This window comes from Denticeps clupeoides, chromosome 18 (assembly GCF_900700375.1).
Source record: "Denticeps clupeoides chromosome 18, fDenClu1.1, whole genome shotgun sequence".
Classification (NCBI taxonomy): Eukaryota; Metazoa; Chordata; class Actinopteri; order Clupeiformes; family Denticipitidae; genus Denticeps; species Denticeps clupeoides.
The window spans coordinates 11768465-11794918 of record NC_041724.1 but is presented as its reverse complement, the minus strand read 5'-3'; the positions used below and the strand labels follow the sequence as shown (position 1 = coordinate 11794918).

General features: G+C 39.2%; 1 protein-coding gene across 2 annotated transcripts in view; it reads left to right on the top strand.

Moving 5' to 3' along the window:
• spock1 (SPARC (osteonectin), cwcv and kazal like domains proteoglycan 1) overlaps window positions 1-26454 on the top strand; it is a 175236-nt gene that overhangs the window by 69843 nt on the left and 78939 nt on the right. The window contains exons 3-4 of one of the 2 annotated variants that reach the window (XM_028959787.1): window positions 16892-16900; window positions 21709-21754. In XM_028959787.1, coding sequence (XP_028815620.1) covers window positions 16892-16900; window positions 21709-21754 — 55 coding nt within the window. The remainder of the gene's footprint in view (window positions 1-16891; window positions 16901-21708; window positions 21755-26454) is intronic. The other variant, XM_028959788.1, reaches the window with a different exon arrangement.

Sequence of the window (26454 nt, the reverse complement as noted above, 5' to 3'; positions counted from 1 at the left end):
CACATAACTCCACATGTGTTCATTCATAATTTTGATGCCTTCAGTGACAATCTATGTAAATAGTCATGAAAATAACCTTTGGCCTGTATTATATGTCATTTAGGAATGTGAAGGACAGGTAACCATGATGATTGGAGTCAGATTTAGCATTCTATGGGTATGAATGAAAAGGTTTCATTGCTTGTTTGCCTGTGTCTCATTGCTCGTTCGGCTCAGCTGGCGACGAGACCACAGCTGTCAATAAAGATCATAATATTCTTATGTAAGTTCATATGAGTTCATTTTTAGGAACAAGGTCAATTATCCATGTCAATAACTGTTAATTTCTGTGAATTCAGACGACTTGTTGTGACATTAGTGAACATTCCCCAAGTGTCTATTGTAGCGCGTTGACATTAGCACTGTAAGTATTGTATAAATTATAAATGAATTGAAATGTAATAGCCATTTTGGGTATATTTTCATGGGATTGAACTAAGGTCACATTGTCATTCTTCTGTTTTTGAGCAAGAGCCCTAAATTCATGGTTTTCAATTTTTGCTCTGTTTTATGAGCTTATTGATTTTAATTCAGTCCTACATTTATCATCTCTACTACTTTGTTGAAGTCTATAGTGTAATCCATCAAAATAAGAAAAAACTCCAAAGTGTTTTCAAAAACAACTAAATGCTTGGTTTATTGATTAGGCTATATAGGGTATGATTTAGTCGAAGATTATTTTGTTTAGTCTCTCTGAGAACCCAGAACCCTCTCAGACCATTAAGGAAGCTCTGAATTCTTTTTAACGGCTTTTTAGGATGCTGCCAATAGCTTCTTGCAGACTGCAGCCCTGCAATTATCAGGCTCACATTTGTGGAATTGGCAGGTTGAATTTGAAGGTTAAGGTTCGTTGCAGTTGGTTTATAATGTAGTGAAGGCCAATTTCAAATATTTATTTTTTGCTCTACATGCCAGTTCCATCTCTATTCCATGCAATAGAGAGTGAACTGCACTTCTCTGCGTAGGTTCTCTAACGTCCACCCAGGAATGGGTAGGTGATTTACCTCTGGTCAGCACAATCACACACCTCTGTTCACCTGGAAATTCATCCAACGCTCTGTGAGCGGATGAATATCTGCCTGGGGCAGTCAGCTGCAGGTCCTGCTCTGCGCCCGTTTGAAGGTCGGCACAGTTTTCTGGCGGCAAGTAGAAGTGATAAAAGAAATGAAAGGCCGTGCATTTCCTGAGGAGATCTCAAAGTCTGCATATTAAACATGTCAAACGGCAAGGGGTGGGGTTTGGATTCCTTCATTATAACCTTGTCTTTCTGACAGCCTTTGTCTGTTATTTTTTTCAGAATTTTTCCCTGACTTAAAAAAAAAAAACATTTGCATTGACCTCTACCTGCCTGAATAATATGTGTAGATTTTATGAGGATATTAATATATATAGAGGAAACTGAAGGTTCATTTACCAGTAACAATCTGAATTGACCTCAGGTGTCAAGTATAATTACTGTTACATTTTTCATGGGTTGGTTCTAAACCTGATATGTCTGTATTTTTTTAAACAATATTCTTCTCAAACTTTTTTTTTTTTTTGAAAACCATCACAACAGGAAAATACTGTCCTGTTATGCTGACAGAGCTTGGTAGATGGGAAATGGTGACACTATTAAGATTTAACGGTGTCCTAGTTGTAAATCTTTGTCAAGAAAATTGATGTTATGCTAATTTGGATATTTCACAACAGCTTTGATTTATTAAATGTGCCGAGTTATGCTCGGCTGGTTTTGGTTGTACAATATCCACTTGATAATGATCACCGTGACCATGATTTAGTATTCAAACCACATACACAACTTTATATTAATGAAGCTCTTTTCCTGAAGGCCCTCCTCTGACAACCCCCACTTACCCCTGCAGTCTTAGGTGGACCTACTGATCGAAGACACTAGTGGATTAAATTTGGCAATACAGGGTTATTGATTAGGGTTGGTGGGGATGGTGGGACATAGTGATTAATTTGCATGGTGTTGAGAATCAATGAGTCAGGATTTCCTGCTGGAGGTGAGTTTGCTGGGATGTATACATGTGAAGAAAGTCTATCAAAGGCTTTGTGCAATTGATTGACACTCAAGATGTTTGGTTTGACAAGTTTATATGCTATTCACTGACATAAATTGCCTGTTGTTACAAATCAGCTTTTCACAGTTCAATATGCTAAATGTCCTAAGGTGCATTTTTGAAACAGGGTCTGGTTTAGTTAGAAAGCCAAATACAAAATACTAGCCAAAGGCTAAAAAACAACTTTGGAAGGAAAATGAACATATCAAAAAATAATTTATTATTTAATATGTTAAGATAAAATACAATTAATAATGTATTTTAGTAGAGTATATGGCCTCAGTGTCAACTGAGAAAAACTCTGGCCCTTGGAGAAGTGAAAGTGAAGTGATTGTCATTGTGGTACACAGCACAGCACACTGTGCACACAACAAAATGTGTCTTCTGCTTTTAAGCCATCACCCTTGGTGAGTAGTGGGCAGCCATGACAGGTGCTTTGCTCAGTGGCACCTCAGTGGCACCTTGGCGGCTCGTGATTCGAACAACCTTCTGATTACGGGGCCGCTTCCTTAACCGCTAGTCCACCACGGCCCAGATAAATGTTGTTGATGACAGGTTGAAGGGTTTTTAATTTGATGAATGGCCTAAGAAAATGTCTTAAAAAGTAAAAAAATATATATAATTTGCTTCCTTAAACCAGCAGAAAACCTGCTTGATATAAAGGAATTTCAGATTTTGTATTGCAGGGTTTTGTAACCTAGCAACTGTAAGTGGTTGAGATAAGTATTATGAAGTTTTGTCTGAAATTATGCTAATCCACAGGACCTAATGGATTTGAGTTTAAAGTACTGTTTAATTTTTTAATTACTTAATATAATATATTTCATTATATTATATTACAAGGTGATCATTGCATTTATATTAACAGCTGCCTCCAATATGGTCATTTTCCTAGTTGGTAATGGTTGGTAGTTGGTAGTTTGGTAGTTTGGTTGGTAAGTTGCTCAAAGCTAAGACAAGATTACCGCAATCCTCTCATCATTATTTTACCAGCTTTGCGCTGCTAATGGCTATAGTGGCGTTTCAAACTGAAGATGAAAATTAGCAGGCAAGGAAACTTTTTTTGCACTGTTTCTATATTCTGTACTTAGTTAGTGTTCCATTCCCTACAAATAAGCCAGCACATATCAGACAACGATAAAGTGCTTCTGAAGCATTTAAAGCTGAGGATAAAATGGCTGACTCTTCATATTAAGCAGTGTTGGGCAAGTTATACTAGAAGAGTAATGTTACTTTTGTACTTATTACTCCTAAAGCAGTAATAGTGTTATGTTACTTTGTACCTAGTGTTAAAAGCAATGACTATTTAATAAATTATAATTTATTACTTTCGACACCCACATCCCATAAAAGGTCTATGCAACTATAGTTTCTTTAAAAAAATTAGTTGTAGAGAAGGATTCAGATATCAAACTGCCTAACCATTGCTGCATAACCTTCATAACGCAACTTCCTGTGCTGCTTCAGTACATTTATTATGCTTTTTGTTTTTGTTAAAAGCATTTTGCTGCTGGAACAATGTTTTTTGCATCTTTCAGACAAACTCAGAATAATAAAAATACTTGAAAGTCTTCCTCGTCTGTCTCACCTTCAGTTCTGTTTCCTTGGTCATCATGTCAAGGACATTGCTTATAATACCATTTTACAGGCAGGAAGTATTAAGTGAAACTGGCAGGTGTGTCTTTGTTAATGCATTATAACAAGTTTCTTTTCCATCGGTGCTAAATCAAATTTGTTTTTGCATTCGACGATTCTGACATCATCTATTCAGGTGGTTCCTCCTGCTGAGTCTTGACTCCTCCTTAAAGGTTTATTGTGACTATTGTTTGCTGCTGTTGCCTTTGGCTTGCTCACTAGGGGTATCAGCTACTGAAGCTCATTCATGTGAGGCTTTCTGAGTCATTTTAAAAAGATAAAGATTGATTGATTTTGGTCAGGACTTCAATTCTCAATCAATCAATGATTCAACCAATCTTCCAGTATTGCAATTCTCTTTGAGTTCTGTCTTTGAACCTCTTGCTTTATAGCTCTTGTCCATTTCAGGTGATGATATGTCTTGGAAGGACCTGTCAGTTTTGGCAGACATGGTGAAAGTTTACCTGCAAACATTCACCACATCCCTATGTACCTACACCGATCTGCTGTGTCTTTTAGATTTGATCTTGATCTGGCCTGGTCCTGTTGGCACTGACAGGCTTGAGAAACTTGATTTTGTCTGCAGCAAACTAATATATATTGCAGAATGCCAGGTGTCATATTCTACATTTTGACCTTACTTCCATTCCTGACTGAAACCGACAGACCTCTAGATTGTAGCCGTATATTGCTTCAGTTATACATGAATCATTTGCTCTGTTTGCCTTACCTTGCAGTCGGCTCTTAAAAAGCCCCATGGTAGCACATCAGTGTCTAGGATCTTTAATAGTCTCTGTAAAACCCCATTGTACTGAACTCATATTTAACCCCTGTTAGGGCATCAGATTCAATGACTGCAGTTTCTGAATGTCTCTACTTAGAGATTGTCTAGAGGCTGTCATATTATACGGCTCAGGATCGCTGTTGGCGATTGATTGCACAATGCCCTCACAACTCTTCCATTTTGACGTAATGCAATGTTTTCTCAGCAGCAGCTTCCCTATCTCTCATTTTGATCTTGTTTATTTACAGATGCACGGTTGCTTGGCAAAAAAAAAAAGGCTGTAAACATCACACCGGCTGGGACTCAGCCTGTTGAGCATATAATAGACGTAGCATGTTGAGAGTGTTCACTAATGTCAAATAAATAAAATCTCTGGCAATATATTGGCAAGCTTGTATAGTTGGCAGTGCACGTGGTCCTGAGATGACTGTAGCAGAGGTGAGTAGTTAGTTACAAATGACAAATCAGCAGTGCTTCCTTGTTTCTGAAGACGTGATTGATCTGCAGTAGGAGACAGGACCCATGTGCTACATCTGTTATGGCACCGCAAGACTCTGGCCTGTTGGCATGACTTTAGAATAATTTTGTTGACCCGACCTTCCGGCCAGCATACGTTTTAGTGATTTTCTGATTCGACAACCCTCTGAAAGTGGACAAGTTGATTCATCACCTCTAAATTGTTGTTGCTTGGTGTTGCTGGTGGAGGTTTCATCTAGTTGCTGAACATTGCTAAGCCTGACAAAAAATATTGTGTAGGTGGCTGCAGCAGTTTCTGTGCTGTCGTTTTAAGGTCTTGCACCTCTGTGCTTCAGTGAAACTTTGAAGGAGAAAAAAAATAAAACCATAATGGTATAATGGCCTGGGAGAACGTGTATCTCAGCTTACTTGCCTTCTGTTAAGTTTGTAACTATGCTGAGGTTCATCAAAGCCCTTATATTTTAATTTTTCTTATTTTTTATTTTGCATATCAATGTCTTTTGAAGGGGTGGTTTTTACATTGCATCAGAACACACACAACCAGAACCCGCACAAAAGTGTCCTCTTTATTTAACCCATCATCTTAGTGAGCAGTGGGCAGTGAAAGTCGCTTAGAGAGCAGTGTGTGGGGACGGTACATTGCTCAAGGGGACCTCAGTTCTGGATTTGAACCTGCAACCCTTTTGTTCGGTGACTTGCCCGACTTACCGGTCTTGTAGTAATGCAGCAAGATGTTGTAAATCAATTCCCAGAGAGGCTCCAAAGGACACTAGCTGTGTGTGAGGACATTATCTTGCTCAAGGGGACCTCACTGGCACCTTGATTTGGGATTTGAACCTGCTTCCTTAACTGCTAGTTCACCACTGCCCCGTAATAAATATATTTGTTGACATGGTCTCCGAAATCGCTATTCTTTAAAGTGTCCAGCTCACTCTGTAATGTTTCCATTGGTTCAGATTCTTGAAGCCAACAGCAGCGCTCCAATCTCAGAAGCCTCCATTAATAACACATTGCAGGCTGTACTACACGAATGTGTTCTTAGCATCGGCAGACTAGCGAGAGGAACGGGGATGGCGTGAGAGGTGGCAAGGGGGAGGAGGGCCATAAATAATGAAGGATTTGAAAGTTTAATTCTCTTTGCTCTTGGTGTGGGGCCAGATTAGCTCTTGTCTCTTGTAATGGCCTCATTAGTACACACCTGAAATCCCTCTGCATGGGCACCAGCACACACACACACACACATATATAAGCATGAATAAAAGAAGCTTGGAAACTTTTGTTGCATTACCCTGGTGAGTTCAGGTTTAACCAGGGCAACAGTAAAATGAAATAAAAATAAGAAATAAAAAAGAAAGGAAAAAGTAACATACTGTATTCTTTAATAATGTGCATTGATTTGGTACAGAAAGCATCTTGCTTAGAACAAGTGGAGAAATGGAATTGGTCCTTCACTAGTAGACGTGCGAAACACATGAAGGATGAAAGGATGACAGGTGCTGGAGAAACATCTGAAGAAACAGAAACATCACGTAGAGTTTTCCAAGCCAGTTTCCCAGGGGAGTGGCAGCTTGGAACCGGGAGATGCCGGAACTAAATTAAAGAATTGATTTTTTTTTCTTCTCTTCCTCCCAGCTCTCCGTTAGTATAAACACGTAGCGGGATTGCAACTGGGTGTTTGATGAAGGCCGATTGTTCTCGGCACATCACACCCAGGCGGGCATACTTGCATGCACACTAAACACCACCAGAGATAAGGCCCATTACATTTATGGCATTTATCAGACGCCCTTATCCAGAGCGACTTACAACCAGTAGTTATAGGGACAGTCACCCTGGAGCAACTTAGGGTTAAGTGTCTTGCTCAGGGACACAATGGTAGTAAGTTGGATTTGAACCTGGGTCTTCTGGTTCATAGGCAAGTGTGTTACCCACTAGGCTACTACCAGCACCTAAAAAGTGCTTTTTTTTTCTGGAGGGGTCACATGATGCTTACCTCTGTATTGTGTGAAGGGCAGGCTAGATTTGTTGTTGGCAGGAGTTATCTTCCCGTCCAATCAGATAACAGCTCATCCAGGAGTGGCAGTTCCCTCTCAATTGCTTAAGGGGAAACGGGAGAGCTCACCTTCAGCTTATCTCAACGCTGCCACTGTGTGTGATTAAACACAAAAAGATATGTGTGTGTGTGTGTGTGTGTGTGAACCTTTTTTATGTCTGTTTTTCCAATAAGTCCTCATTTGACACACACATATACTCAGTAGATGGACATATGTGTTGAGTTGGGTTGGGCATTGGAGCGTTGCTATGGCAGCTGTTTGAGCACGCTCTGTTTCTCCTCTAGATTAGAAGATATATAATTATATATATATATAATTTTTTTTCATTTTTTGATTTCTTCTGTCCCACGTTGCCTTTTGAAGTTCATGACAACTTTCTGAGGCACAGAAACAATCGGGCAGACAGACAGATGGACAGATAAAGAGCTCGATGGAGTGCAGAGGGGGAAAAAAATCCAAGAAGAGAAGGGACACAGAAGGAATAAAAACTGTGTAGGAGTCTGGCAAACGGGCAGAAAGCTCAGTTGTTCGCCAGTACATCATGATCAGATTTTAATGCGAAAACATAAGGCTTATTCTGATTTGGATGAACACCCACAACTAATGGGCAACTGGAGCAAAGCTAAATGCTTCTGAGTGCATAAAACAACACAAAAAAGCAACAAATACAAATGATTAATACAACTAATTATGTAATGACATTCAGCAAACAACAACAAGCTGGATTCTTTTTTCACCCATTATGCTGAACTCCTGTCGCTCAGCTCCAGCTACATGGACGCTCAGCTCCATGGACGTATTTATTAATACAACAACACATGGAATGGGTCTCCTGGGAACATCAATAATGGCAAAAGTCAGATTGGGGATGGTTTGGATTTGTAGTGGTAATAAGACCTGAGATTGTGTTGCTTTGTGTGTGTGTGAGTGTGTGTGTGTGTTTGGGGGATGGGAAGAAAAATTCATATTCTTGATGAATTTTTCTAATTTAAAAATTCCTGTTAAGAGCCACTATGTAAATTGAACATGGTTCCACAGATCTCAATATGAAGGACTGCTTTTCTGCCTGTTCTTCATTATTAACTTTCACTTCACAACACTCTCAGGTCTGAAAATCTTCCTGTTGACCTTATGCAGCACTGGGTGCTGTATGGGGCTCTACTGGAATCTAAATCAGCCTTCTTTAAATCTGCAGGTCTAGTGATTCCACCAGGTATATGACCATCTTCAAAGCTGTTCAATTCTCAGTTCTGAAACAGTCAGGACACGCTGTCCATCCTGAATCTCGATTGGGGGTCTTGTAGCATTTTCTTCTGCTGGTTGTTGTTGTGTGTGTGACAGCTGAGAATGGTAACAACATCGACGTCTACATGGCACAAAATCATGGAATGGGCCAGGAAATTGCTCCTTGGAAGAGGTTAAACATGGTTTTATCATTGAAACACTACACAAGGGTCATTTCATTAACCAGATATAACATAATTGTGATAATTTGGTGATGTTTGGTGATGTTTGTAGAAAATAGGACAATGTGGTGTTTTTGTGTATTGCTGATTTGTTTTCATTTTAAAAAATGTTTATGGAGCATCTGACAAGTATAATTATAAAGTGCACCAACAACAGGCTCACACCATAATGGCATATCTATAAAAAGTTTATTGGAACTGTTGAAGCTATTTTTTTAGCTCATTTATCATTGCTCATATTTTTTTGATTTTCAAACTCATCCATCTCTACTTTAGGCAACTTTTTTTTTTCTTCTTTTTTTCACGTCCATCCCCATTCAGCCTCTCTTTTTTTTGTACATGTAAAAGTCCAGTGAGGCGATGACTGCTCATTCTCCCCTTCAGTGGACTGGGAGACAGGTGTGTTAGCACAGAACACCAAAAAACCCACACACATACATACCAAACCCCCGCTTAACCCTCTTCTGAGCCTCTCAGCGATGAGCCGTCAGAAGTAATGGTGCTTCTCCTCTGTGACTGCGCTCGAGCCTTAGTGCTGGCAAAAACAGACAAGTGAAGAGATGCCTTCCAGCCACACAGATGTCCTGGTAGCGCTTTATGAAATGGAAGATTGTTATTAGTTTTCATAAATCATTTGAGACCGGACAAAGATGCTACCTGCTAAAGGAGTCATCCTCTGGTTTTTGCCGCTTGTGCAAAGTTGTACGCTCAACTCAGCACTTTTACTTTAGCGCTCTTTAATGCAGTAAAGTTGAAGCAAGTCCCTTCAGAGGTACCAGGTTCTGTGGCTGCTTTTCAGGTTAATGCCCCTGTTTTATTGAAGCAAACCATTCAGTATGACCAGTTAGCCTAGAGTACATGCCTTTGGATGGCGGGAGGAAACCGGAGGACCCGGAGGAAAGCTGAGATTTGAGCCATGTTGCATGTTTCACCATTGTGACACCTTGCAGCTTTTATGGTTCTTCCCCAGTGCAGTGAACGGGTAAATAGTTTCTTTCCCACTCAGGCCGAGAATAAAAAACTATGAGCGCCCACAAAATCTCAATGACAGTTTTGATTTGAGAAAAGAGTTATTTCATCTTCACGAGTCTCTTTTTAACCAGCTCTTCAAGCCTCTTTGTGTTCTGAGTTGTTTACCGGACAATCAGTGTGAATTATTCATGAACGGTGAACGGTGAAGGTGGGTGGCAGATAAATAGTCGAAAACTGAAGCAGAATGAGAGTGTGATGATGTGGAAAGAGCACCCTAATGGTATTTGCCACACTTATAAATTTATTCACTGCTGTTATTATGAAAAAGAGAGGAATTAGTGTCAAGGATTTCCACATTGTTCAAACAAGTGGTTCTATAACAGAACAATAAACATAAAAGAACAATGAACCTGTGTGCAATTTTAAATAAAACTATGTATCTTGTTCACATGTAAGCTTTCAAGAATATTGATTCAGAAAATTGAACCCTAATTTCCCAAAATGGAACCAATGGTGGTTGGTGATGGTTGGTCTTACAACCTTTGTGCTTACTGTGTAGAAATATGCAGGTTATGTAAATTGTCAATCCTATGGGTTATAGACCAACATTATGTTCACTATGTTCTGTGAAATGTGGAAAACGATAACACAACTCATTTTTCAGTTTAGTTAATGGTTTCAGGTAAATAACGTAATAAATAATATTTTTTTATATCTAACTCATTGCATTGCATCCATTGAAGCCACTGTTAGGCTATAAGGCACACCTGCTGTAGGGTCATTTAAAAATTGCCTTATTTTTCATGAATAAAAAAATGAATAGAGCTGGAATAGAAATAGATGACAACATTTTTTCACTAGCAACCACATAGCTCAGCTGGTTGCTGGTAAAATCCAAACTTTTATTTTGTGTGCGATGCAGGGGTGTGGGCAGCATGCAGATAGTTTTTTTTTTTCATCATATTTATGACTTCTGTTCCTTTGATTAAATTGAAAGCCTGAAAAACATGCTGCTTTCATGTGAAACATTGCAGTTAAACATGATATCTGGTACTTGTTAATTTTTTGTGTATATTAAAATCTTTTTATCTAATTTAATCAGTCACGGTCTAATTGTATATTGTGCTATTTAATTAAACAAATGATCAGCGTTCTATCAGATTTTCATCCTAATTATCCACTCCGTCCAGCATGATCAAGCATTGTGACATTTTACACACTGTGTTTGCAGAAGCTGAGCGAAAACAAGTTCATGCCCTGCAGTGCTTGGAAACAACATCATTATGATCATTCCATCACCTTCTCTTTTGCACTTAAAAGGAGAGTGCTTGTCAGGGGGACGAAAAAAAAAAAGATACTCATGTTTTAATCTCTGCACGATCACAGGGTTGAAAAAAGCTGAATTATTTCTCAAATGAAACAGCTTTGGTTTAAATGGCTGCTTGACTATGACTGATGAATGTGCTTAAATATTTAATGGGAGATCTGCACATTCATTAGTGGGCTAGGCCAGGCAAGGTCAATGTTCAGGGTGGTAAAGGAGAATGGTTATACCACGTTTACACACCTCGCTGTGTCAGCTATGAGGTTTGGCTTTAAAATGTTTCCGATGTTGTCGTTAATCATGCTTATTAATGTGGGACTGTGTGGAGGCACATTTCTGGGCTTTTCAAAGTAGAAAGTGCTGCATTTAGTCTAGAGCCATGAAGATGTAGAGAGCTGATGGAGAATGGAATGAAGAGCACTGTATATTAACAGACAGTGTTTTGACAGAAGCGAGCTAACGATTTTGCCATTGTGCCTTTTAGTAAACGGTTCTGACACAAAGGAATATGAAGCTTGAAAGTGTAGTGTCATAGACCCTTCCAGAACCACCCACGTTACCAGCGTTTGACTTCCCTTGGCCTTATAAAGCTCTAGCACCACCCTTAACACCGGTTGCCTGTCATTTCATTGTCAGGCGGACTATATAATTTTCCCATTTTCACCTTTTTTATGGGAGGTGTTGCCATTTATTCCTGTGCTTCACTGAACCGTGCATTTGCTGGGTTGGACCGTGTTGTTTTCAAAAAGCCGTGTCTCAGTTTTTCTCTTAGCTTATTGGTTTAGGGAATTGTGGATTTGTGTGGATTTGTGTGGATTTGGTTTGGGGGGGGGCATGGTGACAATAGTGATTCATTAGTGAATTGTTGTGCCTGTTGTCTATGTCTCCATCACTCCAGATCTGTATTGAAAGTGAAGATGATTGCCACATGTGACACAGCACAGCACCCAGTGCACACAGTGAAATGTGGTCTCTGCATTTAACCCATCCCTGTATGGAGCAGTGGGCAGTGGGCATCTTAGTGGCACCTTGGCAGTTTGGGATTTCAAACACATTTGCATTGTATACATTATAGAACAACACTGAAGACACAGGACTATGAAATAATACATGTGAGGTTATGTAATAAACTAAAACATTACAAACAAGTTAAACTATTTAACATTTGTGTCTCTCCAAATCAGGGAGCTTTTGCTGTGATGGCTTTTGCATACTCTTTTAAGGGGCAGTGGTGGCACAGCGGCTAAGGAAGCGGCCCCGCAATCAGAAGGTTGCCGGTTCGAATCCCAATCCGCCAAGGTGCCACTGAGGTGCCCCTGAGCATGTCATGGCTGCCCACTGCTCACACAGGGTGATGGGTTAAATGCAGAGGACACATTTCACTCGTGATTGTCACGAGTGACGATCACTTCACTTTATTACTCTTTGATTCTCTCCAGTTTCCAACAGTCCTGAAGGTTTATGCTGAACACTTTCTTATCGTTCATTCATGTTAATGAGCACCTCATGAAGTGGCTTCTGATTATGACAATACTGATTCATCAAATATACTTCACTTTATCCTGCTACAAAAAAATAATAAATATGTTTCTTACATTGGATTCTTGAAAATGGCTCCATCTTAGTCTCCAGAACCACCACAGAGTCGGTGCGTCCTGATGTTTGGTCTTCACTTTTTTTTACATTAGGGGCTGATCAGGCCAAGCCTCATCACATGTGTATGTAGAGCAGTGCAAAACATAATCAGTCATTTGGGCTAAGAATTTATTTTTTGTTCACAACACAACATCACACATTTCTTGATATATCTGTGAAGTTACACTGTAAAAAGTAATAAGTTGACGTTACTTAGAAAAGCCATGGAAACTGATTGCCTCAAAATTCTCAAGCAAATTAGGTCATACTTTTTGACTTGATACTACTTACCTCATCTTTGTAGAGTTAACTTGTGTATTTGTAGAGGTTACCATAAAACATCCGTACCGGTAACTAAATTTCAAAAGTTAAGCTAACTACAGTTTTAAGTTGAGCTTAATAAGCATACCTTAACATACCTGCTTGTTCATTTTACTAGAAGAATTTATGGAAACTGATTGCCTTAAATTTCTCAAGCAAGGTGTACTCAAAGTTTTAAGTACACATCTAAGAATGTGCTGGTGATCTAAGAATACAAAGACACAGATTTGGCAGGACACTAGAACATTTATTTGCTCTATAGACATTACTTAAGGCATGCCTGTCAACATGGGCTGCCAAAAACAATTTAGACTAAATAAATAAATAAAACATATACTGCACTTAAAATAAAGGACAAAATTCTTCTCTCTCTCTCTCTCTCTTCACATCTTTACAAAGGGGTCAAGACACTGAACAGTCTGTAAATTTTAAGCTTTCCTAATATAGTTCTCTTCAAAATTGTCTTCTAATAAAACTCTTATAAATCTAACTAACATTAAGTAAACAACTGGAAAACACTATCAGTGTAGTACTGAACATTCACATCATGGCAATGACATATTATTGCATCAAGCGATTTTTAGTGATTGGATTTTAGGTTTGAGTAACTTATGGCCAAGAGACAAAATCACTCTCTGTATGAAATCAAATGTGCTCTTCAGAGCTGCAGGATACTCTAAGTTTAAAGCATAAATCAGTCCAAAGAGCAGACACATTGCTTGTGGAAGATCTTCCATGTTATCCACAACCACGGTACCTTCCAAAATGATAGCTGTTGTTGTGGCATCAAGATGCAGGAAGTAGGGTAGTGTTGCAGTTGCAGAGTGCTCGGGAATCACAGTAAGAATTCCAATTATAATGTCGGACAAGTCTTCATTGTCGTCACAGTCCTAAAAACAGGGCAAATAGCAATAATGAGGTCAAAGTAAGCCACAAAATATCTTTAAGAGCAGATATGCACATTAAAATGTGAAACTAAATTAATAACACCATAATATGTTTAAATTTACAGGCGTTTTCAATCAGGACACATCAGTGGATGCAGGAAAGAATACGGACACTTAAACCCCTTGCCTACCCCTTACTTTGTTTCAGTTTCCTGACTGTTCAGATCTCAAATTTGTTTAAAGAGCAATTTGAATGTTAAATAAGAATCATATCACAAACAAAACTACTTACAAAACAGGTCTTGTAAAAATCTGTGGGGTCCTCCCCGAGAAGGAATGGTAGTCCATGAAGAACGGCGGTTCGTCTCACGTTGATGTTGGATTTCTGCAAAGTTATGATAAAAATGTCTACTTAATAGAGCTCATGACACTAACACAAAAGAGAGCAAGGAACAACAGAAAAAGAAACAGTTGTTTTAATATAAAAAAATTGTGATGTGTCTGAGGAGCTTACATCATTTTCAATCTGGGGCAGAATCTTCTTAAGTTGTCTCCACCTTTAGTCCTGAAGATATCGATGAAACGTTGAGTGAACTTGTCCAGTTCTTGAAAGAATTCTGATTCCAAGTTTTTGCCAGATATGCGACTAAACTCTGTAAGAATAAAAAAAAAATTGACATTAAGCAATCTGATGTGTAAGTATGAATTAATTATCGATCTAAAAAGTGGTTAAAGGGATAATTTATCCAAAAATCATAATTTACTTGCCCTCAGGTAGTTCCAAAACTGTATAAAATGTCTTAGTTCTGCTGAACACAAAAGATGATGTTTGCCAGTACCAAAACAGATCTCATCCCCCATTTACTTCCTACTATGGTAGTAAATGGAGGATGAGATCTGTTTTGGTACTGAGTAAATGAAGTAAATGAATTTTAGTTTTTGGGTGAACTATTTCTTTAATGATTATAAAACCAATGTAGACAAGAATATTTACTCACCTGACTCTGTGTGAAAAGGGCTGGCCACCTTTCCACTGTATTCTTCACTGCAGTTCTTTCAGTTCTTTTCTACGCAAGGCAAATGTAGAATTCATGTTCTGGGCTATCAGTGCAGAATTAACACAACGTTTCTTCATATCTTCCACCATCTCCTTCCTTTTGGACTCCATGCTGGCTTCATCTTCACCACTGGGGAAGTTTGGTAGAAAATTGATTTCAAACCTCTTGGGTCTTTTGATGTTTCTCTGAGGCTGCTGTCCTCTTCTTTTCCCACCATTTATGGATACCTCCAAACATCCAGCTCGACGCAGTTTTGAGCGGTAGTTTCCTGCATTTTGGGAAAGAGTGAGGCTAAATTATGCTCCAACTGATGATACAGTTCATCAAAGTTTTCATTCTCTATATCATTTTCCTCCAAATGTTCATCTACAGGATCAGTGGTCAGAGGCTGTTCTTGTTGCACATTATCTACACTATGTGTTGCAACATACAAAAGAATGTCAGATTTCAAATGCCTCTGATCAAATGCTCCATGTTCTCTACATTTATGGGAATTAAATGTAGAGTAGACATTGCTCTCAAAATTGCAATTGTTGTATGGACACTGCACAGTTTCGTGATTTTTGAGATGCTGCTGCAAATGAGAAAACAAACAGAACTTATACTTCCACTGCATGAATTTAAGCCACCAAAATAAGCATACACTAAACAAAAAACACAAAATATGTTACTAGCTTGTTAATTAAGATATCCTCATTCAGGCATCGTGTTGTTCATTTCTATGTGAACGACATGCAGATCGAACGTTCTAGAAAGAATGGGTTTTTACACATCATTGCTTACAACCGATTAACATAGCGTACAAGCTGTGAATAAAATGAGTGTTCAGTACAAAAATCGATTTTTGCAACGTAGCTAGTAAGCCATTGGTCGCATTCCACATAAAACTACTTCAATGTGCCTTTTTATGTATTTTCCTCTTTCCTCACAACTAGCAAATGAAAATTATATTTAAGTTTTTAATGAGTAATACAATGACCCTGGGGTTTATAAACAGCTCATCACAAGCATACTTGCTTCTTGTGCCACCACATCCCGAAAACGCGCTGTTCAGCCTGTTCAAGTTCTTCTTCGTCAGCGTCCTCTCCAAACACGTGTTCCGTCGTATTGCGCATGCGCGAGACGAAAGTACGTTTAAGAAAATTAGAAGAGTTGTTTCGCGTTATCCTGATATTTAACCATAGGCCAGTAAATACTAATATGTTTGACTGAGAAGCAGCAGCTGCTGATTGTCCTGGCAATAAGCTTAAATCTTACTGCTTTCCCAGTTATTTTATTGCGCAAATTGGGAAAAGATCCAGAACCTATGAACAAATGAATACAGAAATAAATACGCGTGCATGGTAAAAGGAACATAAACATTTGTGTCTCTACTCTTTTTACCATGTGCACACACACGCACAAAGAGCATAAAAAATTGTTTGTCTCTATGCAAATAAAGACTTAGCTGAAATAAATGTACATTTTAAAACATAAGCTGGAAAATATCCCATATGTACATAATAATCACACAGTGTGAACATGCCTTCAGTACAACTCAACACTCTTAAGTATTATGTACTAAATTTGTTTAGTCTAACCACTTCATCCACCAAAAAGTTCACACTACTATTCTAATCAAGTTAAATCAACAGATTTTCCACAGTTAGTTCAATTTACAAACTTTTCTTAAGTAGATTCAGCAATTACTTTTTACAGTGTAGGAGTGCTTTGAACAATATTCCTTCAGTGCGTTCAGGGCCTTTGCTGATGCGAGTGAGCAGCTGCAAGCTCTCAGTACTGAGCCATGGGGCATGATCAGGATGGCCTCTACTGACAGAGCCGGCGCACTCAGTGTGGTTATAGTACATTATAGTACACATGCTTAAATTGAGTCAAAAAGTGTTTGTGAAGAGGTGCTGAAGAGGTTATACAGATCAAAAAGGCACTTTTGGGTGATTCTCAGATGTCATCTTGAACGACACAGCTCTGTGTGTGTATGTACAGTGTTAGAGAACACTCCAGAGATCAGCACCACAGACAGCTCCACCGTGTTATTCAGTGTCTACATGTTGTTGATGCCGTTTCGTATGTAATGAATGCATGGACTGACTGAAAACTAAAGAAAACGAAAATTAATTCTTGACCTTTCTCTCTCTCTCTCTGTCTCCTTCTCTTCTGCTTTCGTACAAAGGAGGTGGAGGTAAGTCGTTTATCCACCATCGCCGTAATTCATTTCTTATTTCTGTTAGTCGGGCGGGATTAGATTACCTCCGCAGGTGACAGAGGCAGGAGGAGTGGGGAACTGGATCATTTATCCCGGAGCAGAATTTAATAGAAGCCGGTGTGTTTGATCAAGCGCCGGTGCTTTGAAAGTGTGAGGCTGCATTACATCCTCTAACCATCATATTGTCTGCGTTCCTCTAAACCGTATTCTTCTAATCTCATACTCTGTCTGTTCTTCCTCACCGTTTCTAAAACAGGTCAAATCTTTACGCTCAGACGGAGGTTAGGTTTAGGTTTGTTACACAGATTTACGGGCCAGGCACATTTCATTCCCCTGCCTAATATTCCCCTGCCTAAGTGACCCAGATGTGTTGTGACCAGGTACAGCAGTCAGTGGTTCTAATTCATCACATGCGTTTGCGTCTGTGTCTGTTAATTGGTTCATGAGTGTTTAGCCCAGTCTGATGCCCTTCTGTTCTGTCCACTCATCGCGCCACTCATCCTGCGCCAGAGCCACACGACCTGCAGTGCCTGCGGGGGACTGCCCTGTCACAGCCGGGTATCATCAGACTAGAATAAAGGGAGAACGTGCGAGAGAATGACAACACACAGGGAGAGGAAAGACACGGGCCTGAAATGTAAAGTACAAATTTGTGCCAACCACAAAATAAAACAAAAAGAAACAAGAACTAAATCAAATGAGAACAGAATAGAGTGCTGGACTAGACAGGGAGACGGACCCCAAAACGTCAGGCCGGCTGATAGGAGATGCAGCTGCTGTGCGGCATCTCTCTTCAGCGGGGCAGCGCCCGGGTTTGATGGAACTTCAGAGGAGAGTTGAGAGAGGAGCCCAGCAGGGTGCTGACTGCATGTTTCTGTCCACCTCAGCTCCCCTCACAACACTCACGGCCGCTAGCGCCACGGAGCATGGACGGTGTCCCTGTGTAATAATATCAGCAGGGCGCAGTGCATCAGAGAAAAATCAATGCCCTTTTGGAATATGGCAGAGGTCATTTTAGGATTAATTTAGATGGGGAAAACAAAGTGTTTCATGCTTTGTGGCACAATAAGCACCACCTCAGAAAATAAATGGCTTAACAGTGCCATACTTTAAAATGCAGTAGCGTAGACCTAAATGATTAATTTGCACAGGATGTAATGAAAATTCCTAATATGAAAAGCATGAAACACTTCGATTCCCCGATGGGGAGGCGATGCTCTGGGGCAGTGGTGGCCTAGTGGTTAAGGAAGCGGCCCTGTAATCAGAAGGTTGCCGGTTTGAATCCCGATGTGCCAAGGTGCCACTGAGCAAAGCACCGTCCCAACGCACTGCTCCCCGGGCGCCTGTCATGGCTGCCCACTGTGTTGGCAGTCCAACACATTCATAGTGAGGATATTATCTGTAATAACCAGGTGCTCAGTGCCCAGTCGTTGTTGCATCAACCTCGGCTCATTTCGCATCAACCTCAACCTCATTTCCTCTCTTCCTACTTTCCTCTCCCTTAATTATTACTTTTTTCTTCAACGTGTAGGACAATTTCACGAACGTTAACACCATTGTTGCAGTTACGGCTTTCATATGTTCACAAAAGGCGAATACTCACCCACCTCTTTGAGCATTATCCGGTTAATGTACTTCGCAACACTTGCTCTCTCGCTCTGCTCCGCGATCCCCGCATGACAGGCTCAGACAATCACAACTGAACAGTGTCTCTGTGGTCAGACCAGGAACCTTGGCTCCTTAATTACTGCCACTGGTTACACTGATAATAATATTAATATAATATTATAACCACCCTCCTAAAAGGTATTATGTTCCCATTGTGCTATGATACCATGGCAAGGACTCACGGCATGGTACCAAGCAATCAGTTTTAGATCCTTTAAGTACTGTAACTTGTAAGGTTCCTCTTTTTACCAGAACATCCCACAGATGCTTGATTGAATTGAGTTCTGGAGAATTTATAGGCAAAGACAATACCTCAAAAGCATTTTTTCACTATGACATTTCCTTTCAGAAAATCTTAAGTTGCTCCTTTATATATCCCAACCTTTCCCAGGTGCCACTGTAATGAGATAATCAATGTTATTCATATTTGTCATAATGTCAATGTTATTACAATATTACAATGATGTTATAGCTGATTCATAACAAACAAATTAATAGCTCATCATCTATCTAGGTACTTGATACTATTCCCATGTATTTATGCAGTCTAGTAACCGCATTATTAACATGTAGTTACTGAATTAAATGAGCTTATTTCTTTCAAATGATTAATCAATACAGAGGTACCTCATCCAAAAGATATGAACATTCCTGGTGGAGGATTCGAACCAGCAATCTTCCTATTACTTACCCAGTTGGGTAGCCATTGTGTTATGTTCACCATGGTTGAATGAGAAAAGGCAGTACATGCCAGAACTGAATAAACTAGTTTGCTTGCCACTACACAATCAATATAAATTAAATAATGTTATAGTATGGTAAATATTAAACAGATGATAATTGCACATTAGAAATTATGATTGAAGTGCCTTGTTAGAAGCTCACCGCAGCATATTTGAGTGATGGAAGATCACCTGATGTTTGCTGGGATGGAATCCAGGTGCCCCACTAGCTTTCTTTACCTGCATGAATTAAATGTTTAGGGATCTTATGTCCAAATGTTAAAGGCAGGTTGCATTGTGAACGATATTCAGTGATTCAGAACAAAACAAACAGAATTTATGTCCCATCTCAGTATTGGCTGTAGACTCTCTGATCCACTGGTCAGACATTCTGGGGATGTTCTCACCGGCCACATATCAAAAGTGACAGAAAGTTGTCATCATGCAGGAGAAAGAGAAGAGTTAGTGTTTTATGCCTGGTCACCTCTCGGTGACAGATGACAGAGGAGAGATGTTCCAGCTGTCTTTTCTGTGGGGGGGAGCCTGCACGTTTTAGCTTCCAGAGCATGCTCTGTCAGTCTTTTATCTTTTGCCTCTTAAGGACATTGTTCCTGAAACATTCAAGTCATTTAAATTTAGAGCAATGAGTTTAAACATGATTGGGTTACAAATTCAGCTTTGGTCTTGCTCCTGGCCCGATTAGCCTCCTTTTGGCATGGTCAGCAGTAACTTCAGTTCCACATGGAGATAATGCTGCGCTGGTGCTCCATCTCCTCATCTGTCATTCTTGCGTCTTCCTTCTTTTCTTCACTGTACCCCTTGTTGATCTTTCCATCTTCTTGTGTTTACATTACACAATGTTTAAAAATTATATTAATGCATTACATAATTTTCACCATAGCATAATGCAATAGAAAATATGTATTTTTTTAAGTGATTCCAACAAATGGGAGAGAAAACAAATAAATGGGGGTCATTAATAGGGTGTAATTTGCTTGAGGAGGTGGTCATTATAAATCAATATGATGTTATTGTAATCAGTCACTTTTATCCTAGGATGAGGGCTTTTTAAATGATTAACCTTGTGATTATGTTTACAATGTATCGATACATCTAACGATTATTTTTTCCTAATCGGTTTGATTTGATTTGAATCTTGGTTTATTTGTACATTAATTGACTACATTACCTATTTATACACTCTAATTTAGATATCACATGAAAAAAAATAATTTCTTAATATTCCAATACATGTTTATTGCTGTTAAACTCAAAAGTTCAAAATAAAATTGAAGAGTGAAATACATGCAAAATAATGTCAGACGTAGCATTCAATAAAAAAAAAAGGTCACTCAGAATACTTTCTTAGAGCAATTGAAATAATACAATAACCAAAGTAAACTTGGGGCCTTAAATTGAGTTTTATAGCTTTTATTAAAAGGTACCGTAGCAAAAAAAAAAACAGGATCCCACCATGGTGTCCTTCCTGAACCAACGGAATTTAACAATCATGTTGAAAACAAAGTCATGTGGTTTCATTTATCATCTGATCAGATCAATTGAGGGTGCAGGCGATTTCATTACAGGTGGCCAGCATCATGTTAAGCTAATTTAGGCAATAATTTTTCCAATATTTTAGAAAGTGTTGATATATACTCAAATATTACACATAGGACCAACAGCAGCCTGAAGCATCAGCTGGGATTTTACAGTGTCCTGGATTTTGGTGCTGCTTGCACATCATTGGCATCCTACATCCCACATCCCACCCACTTGTCCTCTAATATCCTTCTCCAACATCAAGTATAAAGTATATATTACAGAATAACTTCTTTATAAATTGAATTACAGCCACATCTTTGATGAATGATCGCTTTTCTTGCACTGTTGAAACTCGCACCAAATATTCGGCACGCATATTTTGCATCGACATATTTTTTGTGTCGACGCAATTGATGACGTAGATATGCGGTGACGACTTTAGATAAAACATAGGATGTGACAGACGATGTATTTCCCTGTATGATGACCTTCAGTAACCCACTCTCCACACCAACTATTAACAATATTGATTATTGGATTGGTTTTCTTATTGGTTCTTTTAATGCTTTGTCTGCTCAATTCCCACATAGTCTTACATTAGCACGGCGAAAATAACCACACTGCTTCAGAGATGTGCAGTTTGCAATTAATATTTTTCATCATGTTGGTTTTCTGATCAGTTTTACCTGTTCTATACTGATGGGTGTGATGTGCTCAGATATGAGTACATTTCAAGTGTTAAGATAAGTGTGTTTTTTTAGGTTGTTGCTAACACTCCCAAATTAAAAAAAAAAAAGATTCACATTGTGATTGGTGGATTAACTTTCTCTCAACCTGTGGTTTTCCCTTCAGGATGACTATTTCAGGAACTGGGCTCCCAGCAAACCGACAGACCAAGGTAAGGATGGGTGACCTTTGGGTCCAATATAAAGACCATTTATGGACTTGGGGGATGAGTCATTTCCTTGGTCCTTGACACTATTTTATTTTGTTTCTTCCTAACATCTGTCCCTCCTTTTTAAACTTTTAGCCTAGATTAATCATCTAATAATAATACAAAAATCCCCCAATTAGGTGGTTGAATCTCTACTCTATTGATCTTAGTGGCTGCAGCAGGAGCAACAGATCAATACTGTAAGGGAGAACAGAGAATGTGAGGGAGGGAAAGAAAAGAGCAGAAGGAAGGGGGCAGTGATGGTGGCAGAAAATGTTTTTAGTTTCACACATCGGTAGAGACTGTACCTCAGACCATTTAGTTCATCAAAGCATGACCATCCAAATGATGAATTTGTTCTGCTTTTGTCTACTACAGTACTACAGGTCCTTCATCTCCATTTTGTGGGTTTCTTCTTTATTCCAAGTAGCACTGTGGCCTTTGTTACAGGGTCCTGGGTTATGGCTCTTCCCATGTTTTCGTGTGTTTGTTCCTGGTTCTTTTTGTGTTCATGCATGGAAGGTGGCTTGGCAATTTCTAAGCATAGTGTGGTTGCTCAGGAGTGGCCTAAAACCCCGCCCTACACCCAGTGACCCAGGAGGGACTCCAGTCCCCACAAATCAGATATTTAAATTTATTGACTGAGTGTGAGTATTTTCTTTTTTTTTTTAACCTTCTCATTTGGCTCCAATTGTTTTATTAGTATCTGTGTTAAATTGTTCCTCCATGTCAGCTCTTCTCCATTCTCCGTCTCTTTGATAAACTGAAATGACATTTGTAAGCTTTTTTCACTTTTCTACACAGAGACAGAGTTTGTAGCACTAATCTAACATTTGCTTTTCTGTTTTTTCTTTCTCGGGTAGATTAAGAGTCTGGTCCACCTCTTTGACTGGTTGGTCTAATGCACTAATTCACTCTAAAACTGAACAATTACACACTGTGGCTAATTAAATTACTGCTACAATGTGCAACAGACATGCTTAATGTGAGGTGATTGTTGCATTTAGACCGTTCAAACTTACTTAGAGAAGGGCTGAGTGATTGACCCCAGAACGAGTGAGAGTCCAGCTCGGTGAGACCAGGCTTGTTACGGCATCTACGTTGAACAGCTTGGCTGAAATGTGTGTCTTCCCGAAGCATTATTTTTCCAGTTTATTTTTTACTTATACTGATGCCATCCCAAACCTCATTACTGGGTTTTGGCATGTCTCTCAAAGTCAAAGACTGAAAATTAACTAAATGTTACTTCATCAAATACCACAGAAAGTAGACCCTCAAATTCTACCAAAGAAGGGAAGAAGGAGAAACAAACTCATATGTATAAATGTGGTGGTAGTATGTGGTGGTATAAAAAGGGTGGTAGTAGCCTAGTGGGTAACACACTCGCCTATGAACCAGAAGACCCGGGTTCGAATCCCACTTACTGCCATTGTGTCCCTGAGCAAGACACTTAACCCTAAGTTGCTCCAGGGAGACTGTCCCTATAACTACGGATTGTAAGTCACTCTGGATAAGGGCGTCTGATAAATGCTGTAAAATGTTAAAGATAATTTATGTGGGAGACTGGAACATTATTTAAGCTTCTTCAAAATCTAAAATTAGGACTAGGTCATTGGTTAAAAGCAGAGGACAAATTTTGTTGTGTGCACTGTGTGCTGTGCTGTGTATCACAATGACAATCACAATTTACTTTTACTTCATACAAGAAAGCACCACTAGTCAGAGGCTTGTTGTTGGGAGATCAACGTGACTTATGCTGTCTTTACTTGCTATCTTAAATGTCATAATTTTGCAATATTTGAAAGAATTTGCCTTTATTTTCTTCTAGTAAATGTAATTTTAGTAAAATTGACTACTTCCTCATTCAAGGGTCTTTTTTCATTTAACCATTTGGAAATTGTAATAATTATGATGCCCTAAGAGTGCTGGGATGATCTTCAGCTTCCTAGTAGGCTGAGAAAATGGATTTATGGACTGCATGTGTTTTTAATGTAACTTAATATATTCTAAAAATATAAAATATAATATAATGTTTTAATATATATAATGTTTTTGCAGCAGGTTGCATTTGCACTCCCACATGGTGTTTCATATCGACCGGACCTTACAAAGCATTGCATAACACAGACTACACACTCATACACACCATGTGGGGTTGAGTTAAAGAATCAGTAATGCATGCTCTCACTGTGAACACTGGGCTTGCCTCCTAACAGCAAGTGAGAATGATGATTCAGGAGCCTGTAGAGAGAATGCTTGTTGAGCTGTGTCCATGTATGACTGATCGCAGATCAGCCTGCTTCACATCTGCTACCCTTCTATGAACAAAGTCAACTGACCTGCAGTCTGTGTCCTCAGGGATAAAGCTGCAGGTATCTTTGATCTAAGTGGAGGCTGTGTGTGTCTGCGTGTGTGTGTGTGTGTATGTGTGAAAGACAGAAAGTGAAGGAATAAAGGCCACCCATGTAGCTGTCAGCTCAGCTGTCAGCTTGTTAGCTGCTGACCTGAGACGTGCCACAAGCTTTAATAAAATGACACACAAACACACACATTCCTGCCCAACACACACTCTTCCCACGACAGAGTCAAGTATTCTCTTTCTCTTGTATCTGTTTTGTTGATGGAATTTCTAACCCCACAGTTCAATAGAGACAAGATCCACGTTAACAGCTGACTCATGTTGTTCTTTCTCCAATGTGTCAGTTTCTTTCATTTTTTTTCACCATATCTTGCTCAATCTTTAATTTATGTTCTTCTCTTTGGGTCCTTTATTAAACATCTGTAAAGTCTGAAAGTTACAGCAATTTAGATCTATGATACCTATCAGAGTTACATGGTAGGCATGGAATTGGCTGTTGCAGCACACATGAAGAATGCATGATGACCAGTACTGCCAGGTGCATGAGTGTCAAAATACTCACAAAAGTGCCCTTTCTTACTGTAAGAAACAATTTTACAATACCCATTATCTAAATGAGAAATGACTTCCTCAACACATTTTTATGACAAGAAAACATTCCAGAAACATTCAAATTGCACATTGCCCAATATGTAAACACCAGGCGGGTGTGAAAGAAAAGAGTTTAAGTACCCAGAGATTCACAAATGTCTAATTTCAAAGCAAAATTCTACACTGAATATCAAGCCAAGAACTGGTAATTAATTCGAAATGTGTTTAAAATGGGTGTTGTGGGGTTGTGATTAATGCTTAGTCAGCATTAAATGATTATTTTCTTGATACTTTCAATATTGTTCTGCCTGGTGCAAAAAATTTGCATTTTGTGTAGCATTTTGGAAAACACAGAAACATTGTGCAGATCTCATTAAAATGTCAACCTCAGCCCAGGTTACTTTACACCTCTCACCTTAAAAATACAAAATTATTAAAAAGGGCAAAATTATTAATGCAAATGATCAAATATTTTTTCTACCATTTAATCAAAATATGCAACTGCTAAAATAGGGCCAAAGAGTGTTCTCTCATTCTTTATCTGTCCCCACGTCCCTGTCTCCTATCATATCATATCATCCTCATCTTCCCTTCTCTGCATCTCTCTTTCTCAGCAACCCACCCCTTGTGTGCCACGGTCATTACAGTGCATTATATCTGACATTTCCAGTGGTGCTCAGGGATTTTTCCACAGGCCTCCCATCATGACCTGTCTGTGCACCGCCAGACTATTCTCCCCCCGTCATCGTGTTAAGAGGTGGGTTGAAGATGGTGCTGCTATTTTACACCCTCCCTCCCTCCCTCCCCTGCTCTTCCTGCTCTCCTTCATGTTCCTTCTCGTACTGTCCCATAGCCGTGTGACAGTGTGTTCAGTTGGGGGGCTGCAGCAGGATGTTCTAGGTAATTTGTTGAGGATGAGAGTGCTATCTATCACAGCAGGAGCTGGTAGAGGGGGCTCAGTTGGGTGATTAACCTGTGGTGATGTGGTGTACAGAGGGAAAAGACTGTAAATGCTAACAATTTTCGAGGGTACAGGCCTCAACACAAACACACATGTCATAAAGAATCACAACCTCACTAAAGTATCTCTCTAAATATAAAACATTTTTGAGTAAGGAATGGTGATAGCATTGTGGGAAACACACTCACCTATGAACCAGAAGGCCATAGAGTTACAGGTTCAGATCCCACTTACTACCATTGTAAAACTTATCCCTGATTGTCCCTGTAACTACTGATTGTAAGGCGCTTTGGATGAGGGCGTCTGGTAAATGACAGAATTGTAATGTAAAAGATAGTTACTCTTACTTGCCCAGCCTCTTTTAATAATGTATTTACCAAATGTTATTGAGCGGGTGTGCCCTCTTTATGGACTTTGTCTACATCCAGATAATTACATATGAGGCTCACTTTTGTCTAATTAAATTTTTTTGGTTTCTGTGAATATTACTACTCCCTGTATTTTTTTATTTGGTTCTGTAAAAATGTACATAATATCTTGCATCCTTGTGCCTTTTGTATAATTCCATCTGGCATATCATCTTATTATAGGCACACACCAAAGGTAAACTATCATCTATAGTCTTAACAGGATCCTCTGTGACCACTTTGTAAAATTAAAGCCAAGTAAAAACAAGTATCCAACTGTTCAGTTACAGCTAACAAGGGCTTCCATTAGGAGGGAGCACGGCCACATAAAACACACACACTTCAC